This window comes from Hyperolius riggenbachi, chromosome 6, assembly GCF_040937935.1.
Source record: "Hyperolius riggenbachi isolate aHypRig1 chromosome 6, aHypRig1.pri, whole genome shotgun sequence".
NCBI classification, from domain to species: Eukaryota; Metazoa; Chordata; class Amphibia; order Anura; family Hyperoliidae; genus Hyperolius; species Hyperolius riggenbachi.
The window spans coordinates 379439208-379463807 of NC_090651.1; the positions used below are offsets into that span (position 1 = coordinate 379439208).

Here is a 24600-nt window from a genome sequence, read left to right on the forward strand (position 1 = left end):
TTAGGCAAGTCTCCCTAACAGTGCTACTGCCCATAGAGCGTGTCCTAGTGGCTGCTGCTCTGGCGCTTTGAGTCCGCCAGGAGAAAAGCACAATATAAATGTTATTTGTCTTGTCTTGTGATATTTCAAGTTGGGAGAGAGCTCTGAGATGTCTCCCACAATGCATCACTGCCGAAATATGCAAATTATGCTAAATTAACAGAAAACAAACATGAAATTCAAACACAGACTCGGCATATAGATAAAACGGTTTACTGGTCTCCCCCAAACTCTCCATACATCATACAAAAATACATACAGTGAGAAGGCAACATCTGGAAAATGCATTTCCTTAAAATAACATTTTAGCATCGAAATTTGCTTATTGGAAGAACTCTAACATAACAGGGAAATGCGACAATCGCCCTTCTCTGTTTAATAAGGTATTAACATGGACAGGTCCTCTTTATAATGAGACTCCAGTCCTGCCATCACCAGTAGTTCAGGTAACGGGGTCTGTTCCCCAGAGATCAGGGGGCAGCAAACACACAACGCATGCTTATAGTGAGGCGGAGTGGTGCGGTCTCATTTGGTAAGAGACACGCTGCCGCCCATCTATGCTGCCTCCAATAGTCCCTCCAGCATGTACAACGCGAGTGGTGCCTTATTACAGAAGAGGAAGCATAAGGCGCTGTACACAGCAGTGCAGACAAATCCTTCCTCAGTACTGACACACGGCAGGTCTTGGGGCGAGTTGGATGCAATTCAGGCACCGATTAGGTTTAAGTAGCTCAGAACCTGCATAACTTAGATGTGTCAGTATTTAACGTGGGCCTAAGGCAAACCTAATGTAAAAACACAGGAAGATACTTACCCAAGAGGGAAGCCTTGTGGATAGGGAATAGGCTTTACACATCCTGCTGACCCAGCCATTGCCAAGCATGGTCCCCCTAAAGAAATCCAACATGGACAGGAGCACGCTCTTCACGAGGGTTCCAGGCAGCAGCGGTGGTCTCCAGGTCACAGGAAGCCTCTAGTATCGGGTTTGTTTTTACATTAGGTTAGCCTCACTTGGGGAGACTTTAAAAGGGTGATTTGGCAAACCCGGTACAGTCACCAATTCCTGTTTTATAGAAAAATGAAAAACAGACTCTTCCAGGAGCTGAAATGCATTGCTAAAGTCAGTAAAAATGAAATGTAGCTACTGAATTCCTTACAGGCATTTGCTTTATTTGCAATAGGCAGAATTTAATAAGAGGTGGTTGAATTGTAAGCTAAAATGCGTAGATCTTGAGTGATTGAAATGCATTGATGTGGCCAACCTCTCCCCCCCCCCCCTCCCAGGAAGGCCCAGCTGTCCTGAAAGGGACTCTGCTGGTTGTGGCCACACACAAGCCATGGACAGACACTTGGGATTCTGATATACCTCCACCTGTGAACAGTCCTGCCTGCATTTCTGAAGCACTTCCCACAGAATGAAAAGGGGATATAACAAAAAAAGGAAAAATTCAAAGTTCTGTCCAACTAACCGTGAGGCCTTGAGTGCCATTTAGAACGGATAGAGAGGTGCAGCTGGCTGTATCCTATCCTGAACATCAACATTACAAAATCCAAATGCCAACGCAAGATAGTTTTTAGTAATAAAATGACACTACAATTTTAAGCTAAACCCCATTCTAGAAAGCTGTGTGTGACAGCGCCCCCATGTGACAGCTCACAAGACAGCAGGCAATGACTGGTTGGCTATTGGGATACAGATAGGAACATGCTAGAGGGAGGCGACTTCATGTCAATCTTCTATTAAACAGATCGGTGATCTCTTCATACACGTGCAGATAAATCGCTCTGCCAGGCTCAGAAGATCCACAGATTCCTGATCAACTTCTGTCCCAGAGAAAGATGTACATATATGTACATATAAAAAAATAAAGTCTTATAGAATTTTATATTCCGACAGCCGAATCATTTCTTCTGTTTCGGAGGAGGTCTGTAAGAGAAAGAACACAAGTAATGAAGAGGGAGGATGAATCTCAGCACAGGGGGGAGCTGTACACATGGCCTGAGTCACTGAGTATTACACATTGCTGTGCCTACGTGCTCCACACTGCTCTGCAGAGGTCACTGTACACTGCAGCACATTACAGAGTACATAGTCATGTCACTGACTGTCCTCAGAGGAGCTCACAATCTAATCCTACCATAGTCAGTCTAATGTTCTACCATATTATTATTATTATGTATTTATATAGCACTGACATCTCCTGCAGCACTGTACAGAGTACATAGTCATGTCACTGACTGTCCTCACAGTGGAGCGTCATCTCCTGATGTCAGAGCACATACAGCATGGAGCATTGGGCTGCTCTTCTGAGGGATCTAGTCCGTCACTGAGTGAGGCCTTCCTGATCCAAGTTTTACACCAAGTCCGACATTTTGATCTCCGCCAGCACTATGTACTATGTGTATTATGTGGGCTTGTTTGGGCTGTCGCCGGCCGTACAGCCATTGGGTCTAATCCCACATGGCATCAGTCTCTGCACCGCCTAACTGCATCAGCATGAGGTCATTGTGGCCCAGTATGCTCTCTGATTGCCGGTAACTTCTTCCAAGGAAGATAGAAAGTAGATTGTGACCCCAGCAGGTCTCCCATTGCACAGACCATCTACGTCCAAACGCCCCCAACCCCCCCTCAAGTAAAAGAAAAGTCACCAGTCCAGGTCAGCACCTAATGCTCATCAACAGCTACACTATTGGTCACCGAACTAATCCCGGTCACTGAGTCTCTAACAGCGGTAAGTGATGTAAGCTGGACCTGCATACGAAACCAGAATAGATGTCTACCAACCATACAGTGATGGCCACTTCCTCCCGCCCAACATTCTAAAACCCCCCTCAACAAGACGGGGGGAGGCGGCCTGCGCCACAGCACGGGGGAAGGCGGCCTGCGCCACAGCACGGGGGAAGGCGGCCTGCGCCACAGCACGGGGGAAGGCGGCCTGCGCCACAGCACGGGGGAAGGCGGCCTGCGCCACAGCACGGGGGAAGGCGGCCTGCGCCACTGCAGCTGTTTAGATTTTTATTTTGCTGAACCTTAAGCAAAGAGTTAATCCTTTTTGTGCGACTCACCTGTACACGCCGACCACCACAGCGTGGTCCCTCTCGTACGGCTCCAGCGTCAGCTGCTCCTGTGGCTTCATGTTCTCCTGCGTCATCTTCTTCACCTCTGCAGCGAAGACCGCTTCTGGAGCCGCGGTGGAGTCAATGCAATTTGCCTGAGATAGGAGAGATAGAGGTAATGCACCAGAAGTGAAATATATTATGTATTTACTAGGAGACCCAAGGTCTGTGTTGGAACGCCCCCTCCCTCTGTGACCGCCGCCACTGCGCACAGTAAACACGCATGCCCACCGCACACGCGCCCAGCGGCCCCCCTGGCCTGTCCTGCTCCCTGACCAAAGGGTGTCCCTGCGGCACATGCGCAGTAGCGCAAACGCAGGGACACACACACGGACACGGGACGCAGAGACACAGGGGGTTTATTATCGAGGATACAGCACTGACATCTTCTGCAGCACATTACAGAGTACATAGTCATGTCACTGACTGTCCTCAGAGGGGCTCACACTCTAATCCTACCATAGTCATAGTCTAATGTCCTACCATATTATTATTATGTATTTATATAGCACTGACATCTTCTGCAGCACATTACAGAGTACATAGTCATGTCACTGACTGTCCTCAGAGGGGCTCACACTCTAATCCTACCATAGTCATAGTCTAATGTCCTACCATATTATTATTATGTATTTATATAGCACTGACATCTTCTGCAGCACATTACAGAGTACATAGTCATGTCACTGACTGTCCTCAGAGGAGCTCACACTCTAATCCTACCATAGTCATAGTCTAATGTCCTGCCATATTATTATTATGTATTTATATAGCACTGACATCTTCTACAGCACATTACAGAGTACATAGTCATGTCACTGACTGTCCTCAGGAGCTCACACTCTAATCCTACCATAGTCATAGTGTAATGTCCTACCATATTATTATTATGTATTTATATAGCACTGACATCTCCTGCAGCACATTACAGAGTACATAGTCCTGTCACTGACTGTCCTCAGAGGAGCTCACACTCTAATCCTACCATAGTCATAGTCTAATGTCCTGCCATATTATTATTATGTATTTATATAGCACTGACATCTCCTGCAGCACATTACAGAGTACATAGTCATGTCACTGACTGTCCTCAGAGGAGCTTACACTCTAATCCTACCATAGTCATAGTGTAATGTCCTACCATATTATTATTATGTATTTATATAGCACTGACATCTCCTGCAGCACATTACAGAGTACATAGTCATGTCACTGACTGTCCTCAGAGGAACTCACACTCTAATCCTACCATAGTCATAGTGTAATGTCCTACCATATTATTATTATTATGTATTTATATAGCACTGACATCTCCTGCAGCACATTACAGAGTACATAGTCATGTCACTGACTGTCCTCAGAGGAGCTCACACTCTAATCCTACCATAGTCATAGTGTAATGTCCTACCATATTATTATTATGTATTTATATAGCACTGACACCTTCTGCAGCACATTACAGAGTACATAGTCATGTCACTGACTGTCCTCAGAGGAGCTCACACTCTAATCCTACCATAGCCATAGTCTAATGTCCTACCATATTATTATTATGTATTTATATAGCACTGACATGTCCTGCAGCACATTACAGAGTACATAGTCATGTCACTGACTGTCCTCAGAGGAGCTCACACTCTAATCCTACCATAGTCATAGTGTAATGTCCTACCATATTATTATTATGTATTTATATAGCACTGACACCTTCTGCAGCACATTACAGAGTACATAGTCATGTCACTGACTGTCCTCAGAGGAGCTCACACTCTAATCCTACCATAGCCATAGTCTAATGTCCTACCATATTATTATTATGTATTTATATAGCACTGACATGTCCTGCAGCACATTACAGAGTACATAGTCATGTCACTGACTGTCCTCAGAGGAGCTCACACTCTAATCCTACCATAGTCATAGTCTAATGTCCTACCATATTATTATTATGTATTTATATAGCACTGACATCTCCTGCAGCACATTACAGAGTACATAGTCATGCCACTGACTGTCCTCAGAGGAGCTCACACTCTAATCCTACCATAGTCATAGCCTAATGTCCTACCATATTATTATTATGTATTTATATAGCACTGACATCTCCTGCAGCACATTACAGAGTACATAGTCATGTCACTTACTGTCCTCAGCGGGGCTCACAATCTAATCCTACCATAGCCATAGCCTAATGTCCTACCATATTATTATTATTATGTATTTGTACAGCACTGACATCTCCTGCAGCACTTTACAGAGTACACAGTCATGTCACTGACTGTCCTCGGAGGAGCTCACAATCTAATCCTACCATAGTCATACTGTCCCCACCCGTGGTGGACTAATTAACGTATCGGTTTTTAGAATCTGGGAGGATACCGTAGTGCACAGGAGAAATCCATGTAAACATACAAACTACATGCAGAAAGTGTCCTGCTTGATATCTGAATGTAGGACTCTAGTGCTGCAAGTAAAGAGTACTACCCACTGTGCAAAAGACAGACTTCACGAAAGGGGTTACTTCAGGGAAAACGGCGTAAGATTTGTATTTGCACAACTTCTGAGTCAATTTGGGTGAGTGTATGAGGCAACTATAGAACTCTGTCCCTCTTACATGCTGTAATCTGCCCAGCAACAGGAAAGAGAATCCGATTTGTTGCTAGAAGGTGAATAGAAAATGTTCCTACTAGCAGCCTACATGACACAAGTGGAGCTCCTGAGATCTCACTGGTCAATGAATCTACCAATGCATGTGGTGGCTGACTGCTGCTCAGACACTAAAGGGTCGCCTTTGCCTCTGTGGTAGCTGACTGCTGCTCAGACACTAAAGGGTCGCCTTTGCCTCTGTGGTGGCTGACTGCTGCTCAACACTAAAGGGTCGCCTTTGCCTCTGTGGTGGCTGACTGCTGCTCAGACACTAAAGGGTCGCCTTTGCCTCTGTGGTGGCTGACTGCTGCTCAGACACAAAAGGGTCGCCTTTGCCTCTGTGGTGGCTGACTGCTGCTCAGACACTAAAGGGTCGCCTTTGCCTCTGTGGTGGCTGACTGCTGATCAGACACTTAAGGGTCGCCTTTGCCTCTGTGGTGGCTGACTGCTGATCAGACACTTAAGGGTCGCCTTTGCCTCTGTGGTGGCTGACTGCTGATCAGACACTTAAGGGGACCCTGGACTGGAAAAACATCCCCTGGGGGTACTTACCTTGGGAGGGGGAAGCCTTAGGGTCCCAATGAGGCTTTCCCCTCCCCTGTAGCTGCAGGCAGTCCAGCGCTGGCTCCCCTGTAGTGTCCTGGAATCCTCCCTCGACAAGCCTGACAAGGCTTGCTATAGTTACTTTCCTGGCTCCAGCGGGGGCACTTTTGCAGCTCTCAGCATGGAGATAGGCAGAAATAGCCGATCTCTGTCTGGTCCGCTCTACTATGCAGGTGCAGGAGACTTGCGCCTACGCAGTACAGCGGGCCGACAGCGATCAGCTATTTCCGAGCTGGGAGCAGATACTGTGCCTGTACTGGCGCTGGGAAGGTAAATATTTACATCCCACCTGTTCGGAGAGGCACAGCAAGACCGCCGTGGGACACAGGAGGACAGGGAAAGCCTCAATAGGATCCGAAGGCTTCCCCCACCCGAGGCGAGTACCCCCCAGGGGAACTTTTTCTCGTTACAGGTTTTCTTTAAAGCAAACCTGTGCTGGGTGTAAAAGTAAAATAATAAAAACATGCTGCCTGATCCAGGGAGCCCCCTCTGGATCAGGCAGCACGTTTAGTTTTTTTTTTTTTTTTTTTTTACTTATTTTTACTTACTTTACTTGCTCATTACCTCCCCTCCTATCCAAAGCAATCCACCACTTTCAGTTCATTCACCGGTCGGGCTGAGAGGACTTAGAGCAGTGCTGCGGTGAGGCAATTTATTTTCATATCTGACACTGACTGTAATTGATATATTGATCACTATTTTTTGGACAGTGTTTTTGCAGTTAGAACCAGTGTATTTTGGCATTTGGTTTACCTATATACTCACCCCCACTGCACTCTGACTATATATTCATATTATCTATATATTGCCTCTCAGTCGTACTGGTGTTTTTAACGTTTTCGGGATATGCCCCTAATAAACCTACCGTACTTATACTATACACAGTGTGTAATTGTCTGGTTTGCATACCATGGATGCTTTTCTTGTGTACTTTCGTGACAACTGAGGTCAGGACACTGGAGAAGCAGCGAGGAGTGTCCTGCAGATGGGAACATGCCTGTGTCACTTTTTAGACTTAAAACCTCCTCAAGTACTCTAAGTACTCTTTAAGGGTCACCTTTGCGTTTGAACGCCCGACAGGCCTATTTTAAAACAGAGAATTAGGGAAGGTTAACATGTATTCCCTCTTACTTACTAACCTTTATAGATATTACAAAATGGCCTCCATTCTTCAGGAAATTGTGGGAGTTCAGGGCGACGATTCTGGTCTGATCCGGCTGCGCTACGTCAGCAAATACAACATCCACCATACCTGAAAATAATCAGAACGCCGGCAGTGTTAGTCCTTTATTTAGAGCAGCATTTCCTGTACCCGTGCCCACCGCTCGCCAGCAGCACAGAGCGCACTACGGTGGGGAGTGAGGGACAAGTTCAGGAAACATCGCTGTAGAGGCATCTGATTCATAACACGCGGCTCTTACCTATTAACATGCGGTATTTGTGGGGGTGTCTGGCGTCTTCTATGATGGGGATGATGTTGGTGCGTTTTTTGGCCACGTTGATGAGATCACGGCCGGATCGGTGAGAGAATTCCACGGCGTACACCAGCCCTTCCTGCCAAATCAGAACATGCACAGTGAGCGAGATGGCGGCCATGTTAGATGTCTAAGCTCTGGACTGTCCAGCACAGGAAGACCCACCCAAAACCATCCACTCTAGACAACGATCACTTACCGGGCCAACCAGGTCTGACACGTGAGAAACCGTCGTCCCGGAAGCAGCTCCCAAATATAAGACTTTAGTGCCCGGCTTAATGTGAATCTGATCTATGCCGCCCAAAATGGCCGCCGCAAGCTTTGATCGGAAGGGGTTCCACGCTCTGTACTCAATCTTTGTTTCTCCTTCCTGTAAAGATTGAAAAAAAAAAAGACCAGGTCAGTTATGTGATCCAGTGCCAACTGGGAAACGCCCCGTAACCAGATTATCAGTTCCCAGTCCAATGCCAGGGTCATCCAGAAAGTAATAGCCATTTGCTTTTATCTGCCACTCAAGCTTTTCTTTCTGAGGAATTTTACTGTCAGGTTAACCTGTTCTCTCCCTGCACTGCTTGTCACGCAGAATGCCAGTTACTGTTTGTTCAGCAGTATTAAAGCTCCTCCCACCCTGAATCCCTCCTACTCATGGGTGATGAGCGTTATGCTACAACAAACAATGCTAAAAAATAAAACAAAAACACACACTGGTGGAGGCACCCTTGATGATATACTACTATATTTTTTAGCATAGTCCATACCACTAGGGGGTTCTTAGTCACGAGGACTCCTTGAAGTCTTCACCACTAATCCAGGTGAGCGACCTCCCAGCTTCTGCACCAACAGACCAGGGACAACGAGCGGGGACAGATATTTCCTGCAGGCTCAGACGGTGGTTGCAAATTTTGCAACCCGCCCTTGTGAGTATATAGCTTACACATTTTTATTCATTAGCCTCCTTTGACCAACGATACTGCACCACTGGGCTCCTGGTCTCTCTCATCCCACAGATACTTGAAGATTACGGAAAACCATCAAGGATCAAAACCCTTTGTGTCTACTGCAAGCTAAGGGATTGAAAACCTTGTAAAAAGATATGACGAATGCTTAAATAAAGAGAATCTGTAACGACAAAATGTCCCCTGGGGGGTACTCACCTCGGATGGGGGAAGCCTCAGGATCCTAATGAGGCTTCCCACGCCATCTGCCGTCCCTCGGGGGTCTTGCTGCAGCCCTCCGTACAGCGGTGACGTAATATTTACCTTCCTGGCTCCTGCGCAGGCGCTGTGGCAGCTGTCGGCTCTGAAGTAGGCGGAAATACCGGAGCGCCGTCGGGTCCGCTCTACTGCGCAGGCGCAAGTCTCCGGCGCCTGCGCAGTAGAGCGGACCCGACTGAGATCGGGTATTTCCGCCTACTTCGTAGCCGAAAGCAGCCACAGCGCCCCCGCTGGAGCCAGCAAAGGTAAATATTGAATTGAACAGTCGGGCCTGTCGCCGGCTGTTCGGAGGGCTGCAGCGAGACCTCCGTGGGACAGAGGACGGCGTGGGAAGCCTCATTAGGATCCTGAGGCTTCCCCCACCCGAGGTGAGTACCCCCCAGGGGACGTTTTTGATGTTACAGAGTCTCTTTAAATAAAGGTGGTGATTATGTGGAGAAATAGAAGGAAGAAGTGTGCCTAAAATAAAATGTTTTCTTAACCGAAGGTGGAGTTTCTGGATGTCCACGCCCTTTGCCATTCATGGTCACAGCATGCCATCACTGGTTTGAGGGCAAACATCACAAGTGAGAATCCACATAAAATCTTTGACTGATACTGAAGGCCTTTTTGGGTTCTTATTCTTTTTTTTCCAGAGTAACCAAGCAGCTCACTAGGAATGTATAGGGATAAGAGACTGAAAAGCTCTCCTACTAACAAGCAATGCTTGGTGAAATTTGCCTTCTTAAAACAGAAGGAAACTTGCAATAATTCAGCTGTAAGTGTGGTTACCCAGTATAATTTGTGGTTACCCACAATGCACCACTACTGAATTTGCAAATTATCTCTTTTCGCCCTTGTAAGCAAAGCTCGCATCCAGAACCGCTGGTGTATAGCAAGCCTATAGCTTTAAATATTACACAGCCATATCAAACCCACATGTAGACAGCCTGTTTCGGGCTTTTGGCCCTCATCAGTACATGGCAGGGATTGATATGGCTGTATGGGATAGGGCTTGGACTTTTTAGTAACAGTCCTGCTCCCTTCACCATCTATAGTCACCTTCCTCCTCAGAGATGTTTGTCCACATGGGATAACAGCTTAATGGTCTGCAGTCTCGCCAAACCGCAGAGGAAGTGTATGTCTCTTGATCTGTGCTTAGACTAACATCTCAAATCGCTCTTTGCTCGGAGGACCACTACAAATGGCAAACCGGCCAGGGAAGAGTGCCAAAACATTATAAACAGGAAATGAATAGGTAAAGGAGCAACATGGATCTATGCAATTCCTACGAACCTCCACGGAAATCCTCTTCTCTCCATACACAGATTCTCCAGGGACAAGATTCTTTGTCACCAGCGCGTCCTCCTTTCCTCTGCAGATAAACACTCCTGCAGGATAAATTAAGCGGTCACCAAAAGCTACTGCAACGTCCATCCAATCAGCAGAACCACAACTGTACCACGTGTCCCTTCCAATCATCAGAACCACAACCGTACCACGTGTCCCTTCCAATCATCAGAACCACAACCGTACCACGTGTCCCTTCCAATCACCAGAACCACAACTGTACCACGTGTCCCTTCCAATCACCAGAATCACAACCGTACCACGTGTTCCTTCCAATCATCAGAACCACAACCGTACCACGTGCTCCTTCCAATCATCAGAACCACAACCGTACCACGTGTCCCTTCCAATCATCAGAACCACAATCATACCACGTGTTCCTTCCAATCATCAGAACCACAACCGTACCACGTGCTCCTTCCAATCATCAGAACCACAACCGTACCACGTGTCCCTTCCAATCATCAGAACCACAACCGTACCACGTGTCCCTTCCAATCACCAGAACCACAACTGTACCACGTGTCCCTTTCTAATCACCAGAACCACAACTGTACCACGTGTCCCTTCTAATCATCAGAACCACAACCGTACTACGTGGCACTTCCATTCATCAGAACCACAACCGTACCACGTGTCCCTTCCATTCATCAGAACCACAACCGTACTACGTGTCCCTTCCAATCATCAGAAGCACAACCGTACCACGCGCTCCTTCCAATCATCAGAACCACAACCGTACCACGTGTCCCTTCCAATCACCAGAACCACAACTGTACCACGTGTCCCTTCCAATCACCAGAACCACAACTGTACCACGTATCTCTTCTAATCATCAGAAGCACAACACGTGTCCCTTCCAATCATCAGAACCACAACCATACCACGTGTCCCTTCCAATCATCAGAACCACAACCATACCACGTGTCCCTTCCAATCATCAGAACCACAACCATAACAGCCATGTGACGAACACTACTCAAACTTACCTTCATGTCTGTGTGGCTCCACCACTACCTTCTTCCCTGCACCAAATCCACCTCTGCCACCACGACCTCCGCGTCCTCCACCAAATCCACCACGAGGTCCACCTCTGCCACCTAAAAAAGGATCATGAGATACATCACGTCAGGATAAGTCCGAAACAGGCTGCCTGCATGTTTGGTTAATGCTGCTCTGTAAAATTTAAAGCTATAAGCTTGACAGACAGTGCTGGAGTGACAGGTCACATGGAGGAACTGCGTGCTAAGTTAGGCAGGTGCATACATTCGGGCAATGTTGTCATTTTGATTCCAAAACCTTTAGAACTAATTATTGGAACCCTGATTCTGGAGATCAATATCCAGGAATCAGTGACAAAGCTGAAGCTGCACCAGGGCTGGATCTTTCAACAAGACAGCGACCCTAAACACTGCTCAAAATCCACTAAGGCATTCATGCAGAGGAACAAGTACAGTGTTCTGGAACGGCCATCTCAGTCCCCAGATCTGAATATAATTGAAAATCTGTGTTGTGAGTTAGAGAGCTGTCCATGCTCGGAAGCCATCAAACCTGAATGAACTAGAGATGTTTTGTAAAGAGGAATGGTCCAAAATATCTTCAACCAGAATCCAGACTCTCATTGGAACCTACAGGAAGCGTTTAGAGGCTGTAATTTCTGCCAAAGAAGAATCTACTAAATATTGATTTAATTTCCTTTTTGTGGTGCCCAAATGTATGAACCTGCCTAATTTTGTTTAATCACTTGCCAAACGCGTCACGCCGAAGGGTGTGACACGGCTGGGACACAGGAGAGCGATATAGATATATATAGATAGATACATACACATACATACATAAACACACATCCTGGTAGAGATCAGACCCCACCAACAGAAAGCTCTGTGTACGAATGATCGTTATGGTGGCTATACATGGTACAATTTTTTATTTTTTTCGATTAGATAATTTGTTCGATTATTCCGCTAGATCGAATATAAAGAGTGCTCCAGTATGTCCGATCAGATTTCTCTTGAAAAACCAGAATAATCTTTCGAATTTCTTGTTCGAAAAAAATATATTTTTTAACTTATTCGATCATTTTGATCGAATAAACAGGAAAATCAAACGTTTTTATTGTATCGTGTATGGGCACCATTAGACTGATAGCGGCAGTTTAGACTGATCCACTTGGCGGATCCGTGGACTAACTAAGTTTCAAACGACAGTTAGGTTTATACATGTGTACAAACGACTTGTTGTGACACGGCTGTCCCCTCCATGGGCTAGGCAGTGATTGGCTGCCATAGGCTGAAGCCTATGACAGCTGATCATCCTGATTGGCTGGCCAGGGGGAGGGAGGGAGCAGGGGAATAAAAATAAAAAAAGGCATTTTTATAAAAGAAAAAAAAAATTTATAAAAAAAAAAAAAAAAAACAACTGTGGAGCGACCAGACCCCACCAACAGAGAGCTCTGCTGGTGGGGGGGAAAGGGGGGGGGGGGGAAATCACTTGTGTGCTGTGCGGCCCTGCAGCTTGGTCTTAAAGCTGCAGTGGCCAATTAAGTAAAACATAGCCCGGTCTTTAGGGGGGTTTAACACTGCAGCCCTCAAGTAGTTAAGCTTTCAGCAGCTGTAGAATGTGCTTGACCTGCATACGTATCAGTGAACCTTTCCCAGCTCTGATCTGTATGTGTCTGGCCTGTCAGACCCAAGGCTCGTTTTTAAGGCTAATCATGAAACTGAATCTTACCCCTGAATCCTCCTCCTCGTCCACCGCGATCACCGAATCCTCCTCTTCCACCGCGATCACCGAATCCTCCTCTGCCACGTCCTCCGAAACCACCTCTGCCACCGCGGTCCCCAAAACCTCCTCTGCCACCACCGCGGTCCCCAAATCCTCCTCTGCCACCACCGCGGTCCCCAAATCCTCCTCTGCCGCCACCTCTAGGTGTGAATCCTAAAGTGGAGAAATAAAATGCTTCGTTAGAGGAAACAGGATGACATGAATGCAGAAACTGCACGATACAGCGCCCCCACCCCCGCACACTACAGAGATAGCGCTTAGCAAACAGCACAATACAGCGCCCCCACCCCCGCACACTACAGAGATAGCGCTTAGCAAACAGCACGATACAGCGCCCTCACCCCCGCACACTACAGAGATAGCGCTTAGCAAACAGCACGATACAGCGCCCTCACCCCCGCACACTACAGAGATAGCGCTTAGCAAACAGCACAATACAGCGCCCCCACCCCCGCACACTACAGAGATAGCGCTTAGCAAACAGCACGATACAGCGCCCTCACCCCCGCACACTACAGAGATAGCGCTTAGCAAACAGCACGATACAGCGCCCCCACCCCCGCACACTACAGAGATAGCGCTTAGCAAACAGCACGATACAGCGCCCCCACCCCCGCACACTACAGAGATAGCGCTTAGCAAACAGCACAATACAGCGCCCCCACCCCCGCACACTACAGAGATAGCGCTTAGCAAACAGCACAATACAGCGCCCCCACCCCCGCACACTACAGAGATAGCGCTTAGCAAACAGCACGATACAGCGCCCTCACCCCCGCACACTACAGAGATAGCGCTTAGCAAACAGCACGATACAGCGCCCCCACCCCCGCACACTACAGAGATAGCGCTTAGCAAACAGCACAATACAGCGCCCCCACCCCCGCACACTACAGAGATAGCGCTTAGCAAACAGCACGATACAGCGCCCCCACCCCCGCACACTACAGAGATAGCGCTTAGCAAACAGCACGGTACAGCGCCCCCACCCCCGCACACTACAGAGATAGCGCTTAGCAAACAGCACGATACAGCGCCCCCACCCCCGCACACTACAGAGATAGCGCTTAGCAAACAGCACGATACAGCGCCCCCACCCCCGCACACTACAGAGATAGCGCTTAGCAAACAGCACGATACAGCGCCCCCACCCCCGCACACTACAGAGATAGCGCTTAGCAAACAGCACAATACAGCGCCCCCACCCCCGCACACTACAGAGATAGCGCTTAGCAAACAGCACGATACAGCGCCCCCACCCCCGCACACTACAGAGATAGCGCTTAACAGCACGATACAGCGCCCCCACCCCCGCACACTACAGAGATAGCGCTTAGCAAACAGCACGATACAGCGCCCCCACCCCCGCACACTACAGAGATAGCGCTTAGCAAACAGCACGATACAGCGCCCCCACCCCCGCACACTACAGAGATAGCGCTTAGCAAACAGCACGATACAGCGCCCTCACCCCCGCACACTACAGAGATAGCGCTTAGCAAACAGCACAATACAGCGCCCCCACCCCCGCACACTACAGAGATAGCGCTTAGCAAACAGCACGATACAGCGCCCTCACCCCCGCACACTACAGAGATAGCGCTTAGCAAACAGCACGATACAGCGCCCCCACCCCCGCACACTACAGAGATAGCGCTTAGCAAACAGCACGATACAGCGCCCCCACCCCCGCACACTACAGAGATAGCGCTTAGCAAACAGCACAATACAGCGCCCCCACCCCCGCACACTACAGAGATAGCGCTTAGCAAACAGCACAATACAGCGCCCCCACCCCCGCACACTACAGAGATAGCGCTTAGCAAACAGCACGATACAGCGCCCTCACCCCCGCACACTACAGAGATAGCGCTTAGCAAACAGCACGATACAGCGCCCCCACCCCCGCACACTACAGAGATAGCGCTTAGCAAACAGCACAATACAGCGCCCCCACCCCCGCACACTACAGAGATAGCGCTTAGCAAACAGCACGATACAGCGCCCTCACCCCCGCACACTACAGAGATAGCGCTTAGCAAACAGCACGATACAGCGCCCTCACCCCCGCACACTACAGAGATAGCGCTTAGCAAACAGCACGATACAGCGCCCCCACCCCCGCACACTACAGAGATAGCGCTTAGCAAACAGCACAATACAGCGCCCCCACCCCCGCACACTACAGAGATAGCGCTTAGCAAACAGCACAATACAGCGCCCCCACCCCCGCACACTACAGAGATAGCGCTTAGCAAACAGCACGATACAGCGCCCTCACCCCCGCACACTACAGAGATAGCGCTTAGCAAACAGCACGATACAGCGCCCCCACCCCCGCACACTACAGAGATAGCGCTTAGCAAACAGCACAATACAGCGCCCCCACCCCCGCACACTACAGAGATAGCGCTTAGCAAACAGCACGATACAGCGCCCTCACCCCCGCACACTACAGAGATAGCGCTTAGCAAACAGCACGATACAGCGCCCCCACCCCCGCACACTACAGAGATAGCGCTTAGCAAACAGCACAATACAGCGCCCCCACCCCCGCACACTACAGAGATAGCGCTTAGCAAACAGCACGATACAGCGCCCCCACCCCCGCACACTACAGAGATAGCGCTTAGCAAACAGCACGGTACAGCGCCCCCACCCCCGCACACTACAGAGATAGCGCTTAGCAAACAGCACGATACAGCGCCCCCACCCCCGCACACTACAGAGATAGCGCTTAGCAAACAGCACGATACAGCGCCCCCACCCCCGCACACTACAGAGATAGCGCTTAGCAAACAGCACGATACAGCGCCCCCACCCCCGCACACTACAGAGATAGCGCTTAGCAAACAGCACAATACAGCGCCCCCACCCCCGCACACTACAGAGATAGCGCTTAGCAAACAGCACGATACAGCGCCCCCACCCCCGCACACTACAGAGATAGCGCTTAACAGCACGATACAGCGCCCCCACCCCCGCACACTACAGAGATAGCGCTTAGCAAACAGCACGATACAGCGCCCCCACCCCCGCACACTACAGAGATAGCGCTTAGCAAACAGCACGATACAGCGCCCCCACCCCCGCACACTACAGAGATAGCGCTTAGCAAACAGCACGATACAGCGCCCCCACCCCCGCACACTACAGAGATAGCGCTTAGCAAACAGCACGATACAGCGCCCCCACCCCCGCACACTACAGAGATAGCGCTTAGCAAACAGCACGATACAGCGCCCCCACCCCCGCACACTACAGAGATAGCGCTTAGCAAACAGCACGATACAGCGCCCCCACCCCCGCACACTACAGAGATAGCGCTTAGCAAACAGCACGATACAGCGCCCCCACCCCCGCACACTACAGAGATAGCGCTTAGCAAACAGCACGATACAGCGCCCCCACCCCCGCACACTACAGAGATAGCGCTTAACAGCACGATACAGCGCCCCCACCCCCGCACACTACAGAGATAGCGCTTAGCAAACAGCACGATACAGCGCCCCCACCCTCGCACACTACAGAGATAGCGCTTAACAGCACGATACAGCGCCCGCTCCACACTCAGCAGCACTATATGGACTAGTAAACAGCAGATGAGAGATCATCACTGAAAGCTCCTGGTACGTCCGAAACATGTTAGCCATTTTTATGCTGTACCTGCTGCCTAAATATTATTTGGATTTCCATACACACTGGAGTGTTCCAACTTTCACTCTGGAAAAACGATGCAGCGGATAGCACTCCTGCCTGGCAGCACTGGCATCCGACACCCTCTGCAGGCAGATTCCACGCTCTCCCTATATTTGCACGGGTTTCCTTCAGACACTCCAGTTTCCTCCCAAATCCATATTGATAAATCAAAGGCCCCACCCCCATCTATGTAAAAGCCTTCCTCTTCTCTGCCCTAGGTTATAGGAACATGAGCCAAAGCTGGGGTACAAATTCAAATACCCAAGGAGAGGGAAACCTCTTTTCGAATAAGGCTTATTTCAGCATCCTCTGCTGCTCGCCTCCTGCGAATCAGGGCACTCCTATGCTAACACGAGCGGCTCCAGCCTACTCTGCAGATGCAGCCCGGCCGCACTCGTGCTTGAAGTGGAGCGGCCCCGATCAGATTACCCACAAGCTCGTCTGATCTCTGGAGGGTTCGTGGCTCCTTAGGCATTTAATTTTGTTCCTGCAAGGATGCCGCAATGCATGCTGGGGGATGTAGATCATTCATGTGACCTCCTGGCATGCAGTAAGCGTCACCAGCATGCACTGCTGCTGCTAGGGACATCTCTGATAACCTGTGGCAGGGGGACACAGGATATGGTGTCCTCTATATAGACAGCCCCCATCCCCGTAAGTAAATGCTCGCTGCACCCCCCAACCCCCCCCCCCCCCCACACACACACACACACACACTTTACAAATCTCACTTAGGTTAGTTTAGCTGTTAAAGCCCAGCTGAAGTAAACATTGAAGTAAGTTCTGGAACAGCACATTGATTACTTATATGTTTTACTTTTGGGACTGTTTATTACATTGTAAAACCCTGTTTTATACATGTGTTTGCCCGTCCATAACATAGATAGAATACACCTGCACTGCATGGCTTTCCGTGCAGGAACTACAGGATGGGTTTGTCCAAGTGTCTACCCATGCTCTCCAATTGGCTTTGCTGAATATTACAGACATAATATTCTAGTATAGACACGTAGCTTTAATTTGTATGGGAAGAGGGGGGCAGGAGACTGCAGGGAGCACATTAGTGGCGTTCCAAGTATGATCCACCCCAGTAGGACACTGAAGGGACTGCCAATATTGGGAGGCACCAATACTAACAATCGATTTTCAGTCCAAATATCGCAAACAGACTTGGGCGATAAAATAACTGTGCACACAATGTTACATTGAAGGTGTGTGAATTCCATATGTGGAGAGCCGAGATTGGGGTCACTCCCTAAAAGCCCACACACGTTCAACCAAACCAGCTGATTCGGCTGATTTCGGTCTGTTGTCCAATCAGGTAGGTGTGTGTGGTGTGTGTGTGTGTAAAGTGTGTGTGTAAAGTGTGTGTGTAAAGTGTGTGTGTAAAGTGTGTGTGTAAAGTGTGTGTGTAAAGTGTGTGTGTAAAGTGTGTGTGTAAAGTGTGTGTGTAAAGTGTGTGTGTGTAAAGTGTGTGTGTAAAGTGTGTGTGTAAAGTGTGTGTGTAAAGTGTGTGTGTAAAGTGTGTGTGTATACGCGCAGCAGACAGATAGACAAGTGACTGATAACAAGCGGTTTGCCCGATCCAACCAGCTGATTAACTCACACAACTGTTGAGCTGATCTTCTGCAGTTGGACGTGTGTGTACAAGTCATTGTAACAACTTGTACTTGTTCTGATTGCAGCCATATCGTGCAGCCCGTCGTTTTGCTTGTGCACGCAGTACGTTGATGAGTTGGCCGTTCAGTTGGTTGGTGCGTGGATCATACAAGTTGTGGAAAAGGTAGGTCATGTTTCGCCATGTTGGTCATGCACTTTCTTGGGTGTGTGTACAGCACCCACATGGTGAGCACAATATAAGCTTTTCAATATGCTGTTATTACATGCTTATCAATTTCCCACACCAATTTGATCACAGTGAAACTATCAAATGATGTAGACAGACAGATCTCCCTCGAAGGGGGTGGGTTAGGCGCGTGGCAGTAGATTCGTTCCATGGACTCCCCATTTTAAACCGTGCTCCCTGCAGAGTGTTGGCAGCAGAGCGCCCTCACCTGTCTGCCAGCACGCTACTGCAGTGTTCTGTCTGCTTCCAGCCAGGGCGCCTGTTCCCCATGACCTGCCACATGTACTTTAGGGGACCATCTCACGAGTGGGGATGAAGACAGAGCAGAGGAGAGCGCCAGTGGACAGGAAAGCTGACTCCGCTGCCAACACTCCGCAGGGGCCCCGGGGAGCACTAGATGGGAACCGGCCCTGCACTGCAGCTCCAAAGATTTGTAATAGATTTCAAGGTGGACGCTATCTGAACCAAGAAGGATCTATTAGTCAATTCTAGTGGCTAACTACTGGTGTATGGCCATCTTACAGCGACCTGAACACAGAACTTCAGCTCTAAAAGATAAGCAACAGCATAATCTTTAAATAAAAGAAACATTTCTTACAGCTGATACAAATCATGCAATAAATCTGCACTGTTTCTACTTCCTGCTTTCATGGAAGCAGACATAGGGTTAACATCCTGTGTGCATAATTGAGATGTCTGCCACGGCAGTCAGCTGACGCAGCCGAGATCAAATCAAAACTTGTGATTAGAGACAGATGAGGGTGAATTAGACACACTTCTCTCTCTAAATACATACAGAGTGCATTTCTCTGTTTTCCTTTTGTCCTGTGCAAGAGTTCAGCTCCACTTTTAGCTCAGCTGTTGGCATCAGTTCCACTTGAAAGAAGTGGGAGACTCATTGCAACTCGTTTTGCGCAGGAAAGGTTATCAGTGTGCACTGGGCTGGTAATTGGCTGCCCCTCATTTGGTAGCATTAACGCGGTAGGATCAGCCATACTATGCTGGGGAAATAAAACATATATGTAGATAAATACTTTCTCTACTTACATAACACATGTATTGTGCTGTCCACATTTTGATTTCAGTGAATGTTATATAGTAAATGACGAGAATTCTGTTCCTGGTGGGGGCCATGTCTTTTGCCCACGGTTTAGGCTAAATCCTGATGTCATTTCTGCCCTTAACTTTTTTTTTCCCCTTTTCTCCTCCAATAGCTGAGTCATCTCAGCCTTGCTTGTAAACACAAGTGAGCAGAGGGTCATGTTGCAGATAGGCAGCTAGGCAGGGAAATAAAGGCAAGAGGAGGATTATAGATAAAAAGAACCCCCAGCATGCAACTGTTTGGCACTGGGTACTAAAGGTCCAGTGCTCCTTAAGTATGTGATAACTCCAAATCATAACAGCAGAAAAAGTTTTGAATGCAGGATTAGCATCTTTATCACTTAATACACTCAGACCAGTTGCTGTTGAAATTTGATCTTTATGGTGACAATCCCGCTTTAAAAAAAAAAAACATCAGGGACAGGAAGATTCAAAGGATCAAGTAGAGGTAGGGGAAGTGATGTACACTATTCAGCATGGCCCGTATAGCTCTGGGTGCTCAGACTAAGGGCTCGTTTCCACTAGTGCGGTACGGAATCGCGGCGGAGGAAACTGCATGCGGGTGCGATTCCGCATAGGTAAGGGTATGTGCGATTTTAACCATGTCACTGCCTGTGTAAATTAAAATTGATTTTTTATGCAAAATCGCGGGGAAAAACGCATGCAAATACCGCATGCGATTTCCCTATTAAATACATTGAATGCGATTCGCATAGCGGTGTGCGGGGAGCGATTTCTGACGGCTTTGCCGTGCAGATTTTCCCCGCACACAAAAAAAAATGCGCCGCACAACGCACAAGTGGAAACAGGCCCATCCACTTGTATTGGCTGCGCGAATCCGCATGCGGATTTGCTATAGTGGAAACGAGCCCTAATGGTAACTGGATAACCACTAGATCATAAGACTAAATGGTCAGCACTCCAATCAAGAGTTCACTGTCTTTATTGCTGCATATTACAGTATTCCAACATGTTGAGACAACAATGCACTGCCAAAAGCAAATGCACAGTCCTGGCGAGAGAGCTCGACGTGCACACGTGACCGAGTCCTGCAAAGGCTCAATATTATTATTATTATTTAGTATTTATATAGCGCCAGCATCTTACGCAGCGCTGTACAGTGTGTGTATATATATAGTCTTGTCACTAACTGTCCCTCAAAGGAGCTCACAATCTAATCCCTACTATTATCATATGTCTATGTATGTATTATGTAGTGTAAGTACTGTAGTCTAGGGCCAATTTAGGGGTGAGCCAATTAACTTATCTGTATGTTTTTGGGATGTGGGAGGAAACTGGAGTATCCGGAGGAAACCCACACGGACACGGGAAGAACATACAAACTCCTTGCAGATGGTGCCCTGGCTGGGATTCAAACTGGGGACCCAGCGCTGCAAGGCGAGAGAGCTAACCACTATGCCACCGTGGTGCCCACACCCCCGACCCACAACCAAACGGGGGGTGGAAACAATCGTGAAACTCTTCCAACTATTCAAAACCAATGACCCCCCCCCCCCCCCTGGAACTGAGCATCAATATATCACTACAGTGGGATGAGCCGAGGATGAGCCGAGGACCAGCAGCCCCCCCCCCCCCTCCATACACACCGAGTACCCCAATAAAGAGCCCTCCTGTCCCCATATAGAGCCCCCTCTCCCGGCCACAAGCTGTGATGAGAGCCCGGCCAGTCTCTGCAGGTCGGAGGGACGCCCCGGGATGACTGTCGTCTCTATACAGCGAGCATGGATCCGCTCCCGGCTGTAAGAGGGCAGCAGGGCCCCCCGGAGCCGCAGCATGCGGCTCTCCCCCCTCCTCTCCCCCGCAGCTCCGGCGCTCACCTGGCTTCATGGCTGGATATCCGCGCTGCGCTCAGCTTGCCTCTCCGCGTGCTGCTGCTCAACACGTGTCCCGCGAGGAAAGACTCTGCCAGCTTCCGGCGATACCAACAGGCGTACTGCGCAGGCGCGGGGGAGCACAGGAAGCGGAAGTGCGGGGCACAGAGGCAGCGGAGGACATCTTTGTTGTGGGAAAAAAAATCTATTTATTGTTTACCGACTAAAAATGAGTGTGGTCGGTAAGAGCAATCACTGACGGTCAGGAGATGGAAAGTCCTGTGCAATCAGCTCTGCTACTCACCATGCAATATTCACTTCACATCCAATTTCCAATATAGAAAAAGATCGGATCAGGCAAAAAAATATACAACTCACCGATTACCAGCGACCAATCTCTTTATCAATCAGCAGCTGATCAGATAGTGCTGAGATATATGGATTGAAATACTGGCTAATGTTCCCAGTCAGAGCAGGAACAAGGTCCTCCAGCACCCAAGGCTGAGACACCCAAGTGCGCCCCTCCATCCCTCCCACCCCAGCCGTCACACACTGATTGCTATAAAGCTGGCCACTAATGGTCCAATTTGTAGCAAAAATCGTTCGAGCGATCAGAAATTCTGATCGGATTGGTTGTAAATAATCTCCATTGGTGGACACAATCGATTATGAACGAGTGAAAAAAATGTCGCCCGAATGAATTTTCGTCGAACGAAAATGTGGATTTTCTTGTCGGTCGTGATAGATAGGAAGCAATGATTGGTTAGTTGATGGTGTAGTGAACGATTTTTCGTCCGATCAGAATTTCTGATCGCTCTAAAGCTGGCCACTAACGGTCCAATTTCTAGCGAAAAATCGTTCGAGCGATCAGAAATTCTGATCAGATTGGTTGTAAATAATCTCCATTGGTGGACACAATCGATTATGAACGAGTGAAAATAATGTCGCCCGAATGAATTTTCGTCGAACGAAAATTTGGATTTTCTTGGTGGTCGTGATAGATAGGAAGCAAAGATTGGTTAGTTGATGGTGTAGTGAACAATTTTTCATCCGATCAGAATTTCTGATCGCTCGAACGATTTTTTGCTGGAAATTGGACAGTTAGTGGCCACCTTAACGATTTTTCGCTAGAAATTGGACCGTTAGTGGCAACCTTTAGACTCATGCTGGGAATACACGGTACGTTTTCACGGCTCGATTCTGCCGCCTGATCGATTCCCTGCTTAAAGGGAACCAGAGACGACTAGTGTATAAAAAATGAAAAAGCTTTTATACATACCTGGGGCTTCCTCCAGCCCCATAAGCCTGGATCGCTCCCACGCCGCCGTCCTCCGCTGTCTCTATCGCCACTACCAGGTCCCATCACTTCCGGCGGACGCGGCCAATTGTACGCATGAATAGGGGCTCGCTCCATATCCTTACGCATGCGCCTGCGTAGTATGGAGGCGCATGGGTAAGGGTATGGAGAAGTCCCTGTTCTTGCGTACAATTGGCCGCATCCGCCGGCAGTGACGCACTCCTTGCATAAGATTCCCAGCATAAGAGGCGCCACATAAAATGCATGCAGGTCTAGTACAATTCAAAGCGCCTGGTGTCTCTTTTCATATTATTATTATGTATTTATACAGCACTGACATCTTTTGCAGCACTTTACAGAGTACATAGCCATGTCAGTGACTGTCCTCAGAGGAGCTCACAATCTAATCCTACCAGAGTCATAGTCTAATGTCCTACCATATTATTATTATGTATTTATATAGCACTGACCTCTTCTGCAGCACTTTACAGAGCACATAATCATGTCACTGACTGTCCTCAGAGGAGCTCACACTCTAATCCTACCATAGTCCTAGTCTAATGTCCTACCATATTACTATTATTTATTTATATAGCACTGATCTTCTGCAGCACTTTACAGGGTACATAGTCATGTCACTGACTGTCCTCAGAGGAGCTCACAATCTAATCCTGTCATAGTCATAGACTAATGTCCTACCATATTATTATTATTATGTATGTATATAGCACTGACATCTTCTGCAGCACATTACAGAGTACATAGTCATGTCACTGACTGTCCTCAGAGGACCTCACACTCTAATCATACCATAGTCATAGTCTAATGTCCTACCATATTATTATTATTATGTACTAGCTGGACGCCCGGCGTTGCCCGGGTATGTATTTGGCTAGTGTTGGCTCTGCCCACTTTTCCTAACCCTAATACACAGTTACTTAATGACCAAGTATGTGAGCTTTGTGGTCTTTGGCATCAATAATTTGCAATGAAATAAAATTAATCTGATTGGATGTGGCTCCACCCCTTTTCTGAATTTGAACCTCAATCACCCAATGGCCAACTGTACCAGGTACAGGTGATTAACAGTGCAAGAATGGCAGCAATTAAATAGTCCCCTTAAAAATCAATAGGTGGATTTTGATTCGCTTTTATAGGCTTCACCCACTTTTCTGAATATTAATCCCAGTCACCCAGTGACCAACTTTGCAAAGTTTGAGAACCCTACCATTAACAGTGTAAGAATGGCTGCAGTTCACATTTGCGCAATGAAATTTGTATTTTTCTCCACCCACTTATTTCCTAACATTGTTCAGGTATGTATTTGGCTGGTGTTGGCTCCGCCTACTATTTCTAACCCTAACACACAATTACTCAATAACCAAGTTTGTGAGCTTTGCGGTCTTTGGCATCAATAATTTGCATTGAGATTAAACAAATCTGATTGGCTGTTTGAAGCTCCACCCCTTTGTCTGAATTTGAACCCCAGTCACCCTATGACCAACTGTACCAGGTTTAAGGCTTGTGCCATTAACAGTGCAAGAATGGTAGCAATTACATATTCCCCTTGAAAATCAATACGTGAATTTTGATTGGCTTTTGTAGGCTCCACCCACTT

General features: G+C 48.1%; 1 protein-coding gene across 1 annotated transcript; it reads right to left on the reverse strand.

The window, feature by feature from the left end:
• Positions 1-236: 236 nt before the first annotated feature.
• On the reverse strand, positions 237-21797 carry FBL (fibrillarin). Its single transcript, XM_068241953.1, has 9 exons — positions 21692-21797; positions 13154-13360; positions 11413-11523; positions 10370-10464; positions 8080-8250; positions 7827-7959; positions 7545-7657; positions 3106-3251; positions 237-1966 (listed from the first exon to the last, which is right to left on the reverse strand). The coding sequence occupies exons 1-9, from the start codon at positions 21699-21701 to the stop codon at positions 1942-1944; spliced, it is 1011 nt and encodes a 336-aa protein (XP_068098054.1). The 5' UTR covers positions 21702-21797; the 3' UTR covers positions 237-1941.
• Between the last annotated feature and the right edge of the window lie 2803 nt (positions 21798-24600).

Coding starts and splice junctions, on each gene's coding strand:
- FBL (XM_068241953.1), bottom strand. Junction 7,658..7,826: donor CAAATACCGCATGTTAATAG/GTAAGAGCCGCG, acceptor GATTATTTTCAG/GTATGGTGGATGTTGTATTT. Junction 1,967..3,105: donor GTGGTGGTCGGCGTGTACAG/GTGAGTCGCACA, acceptor TTTCTCTTACAG/ACCTCCTCCGAAACAGAAGA.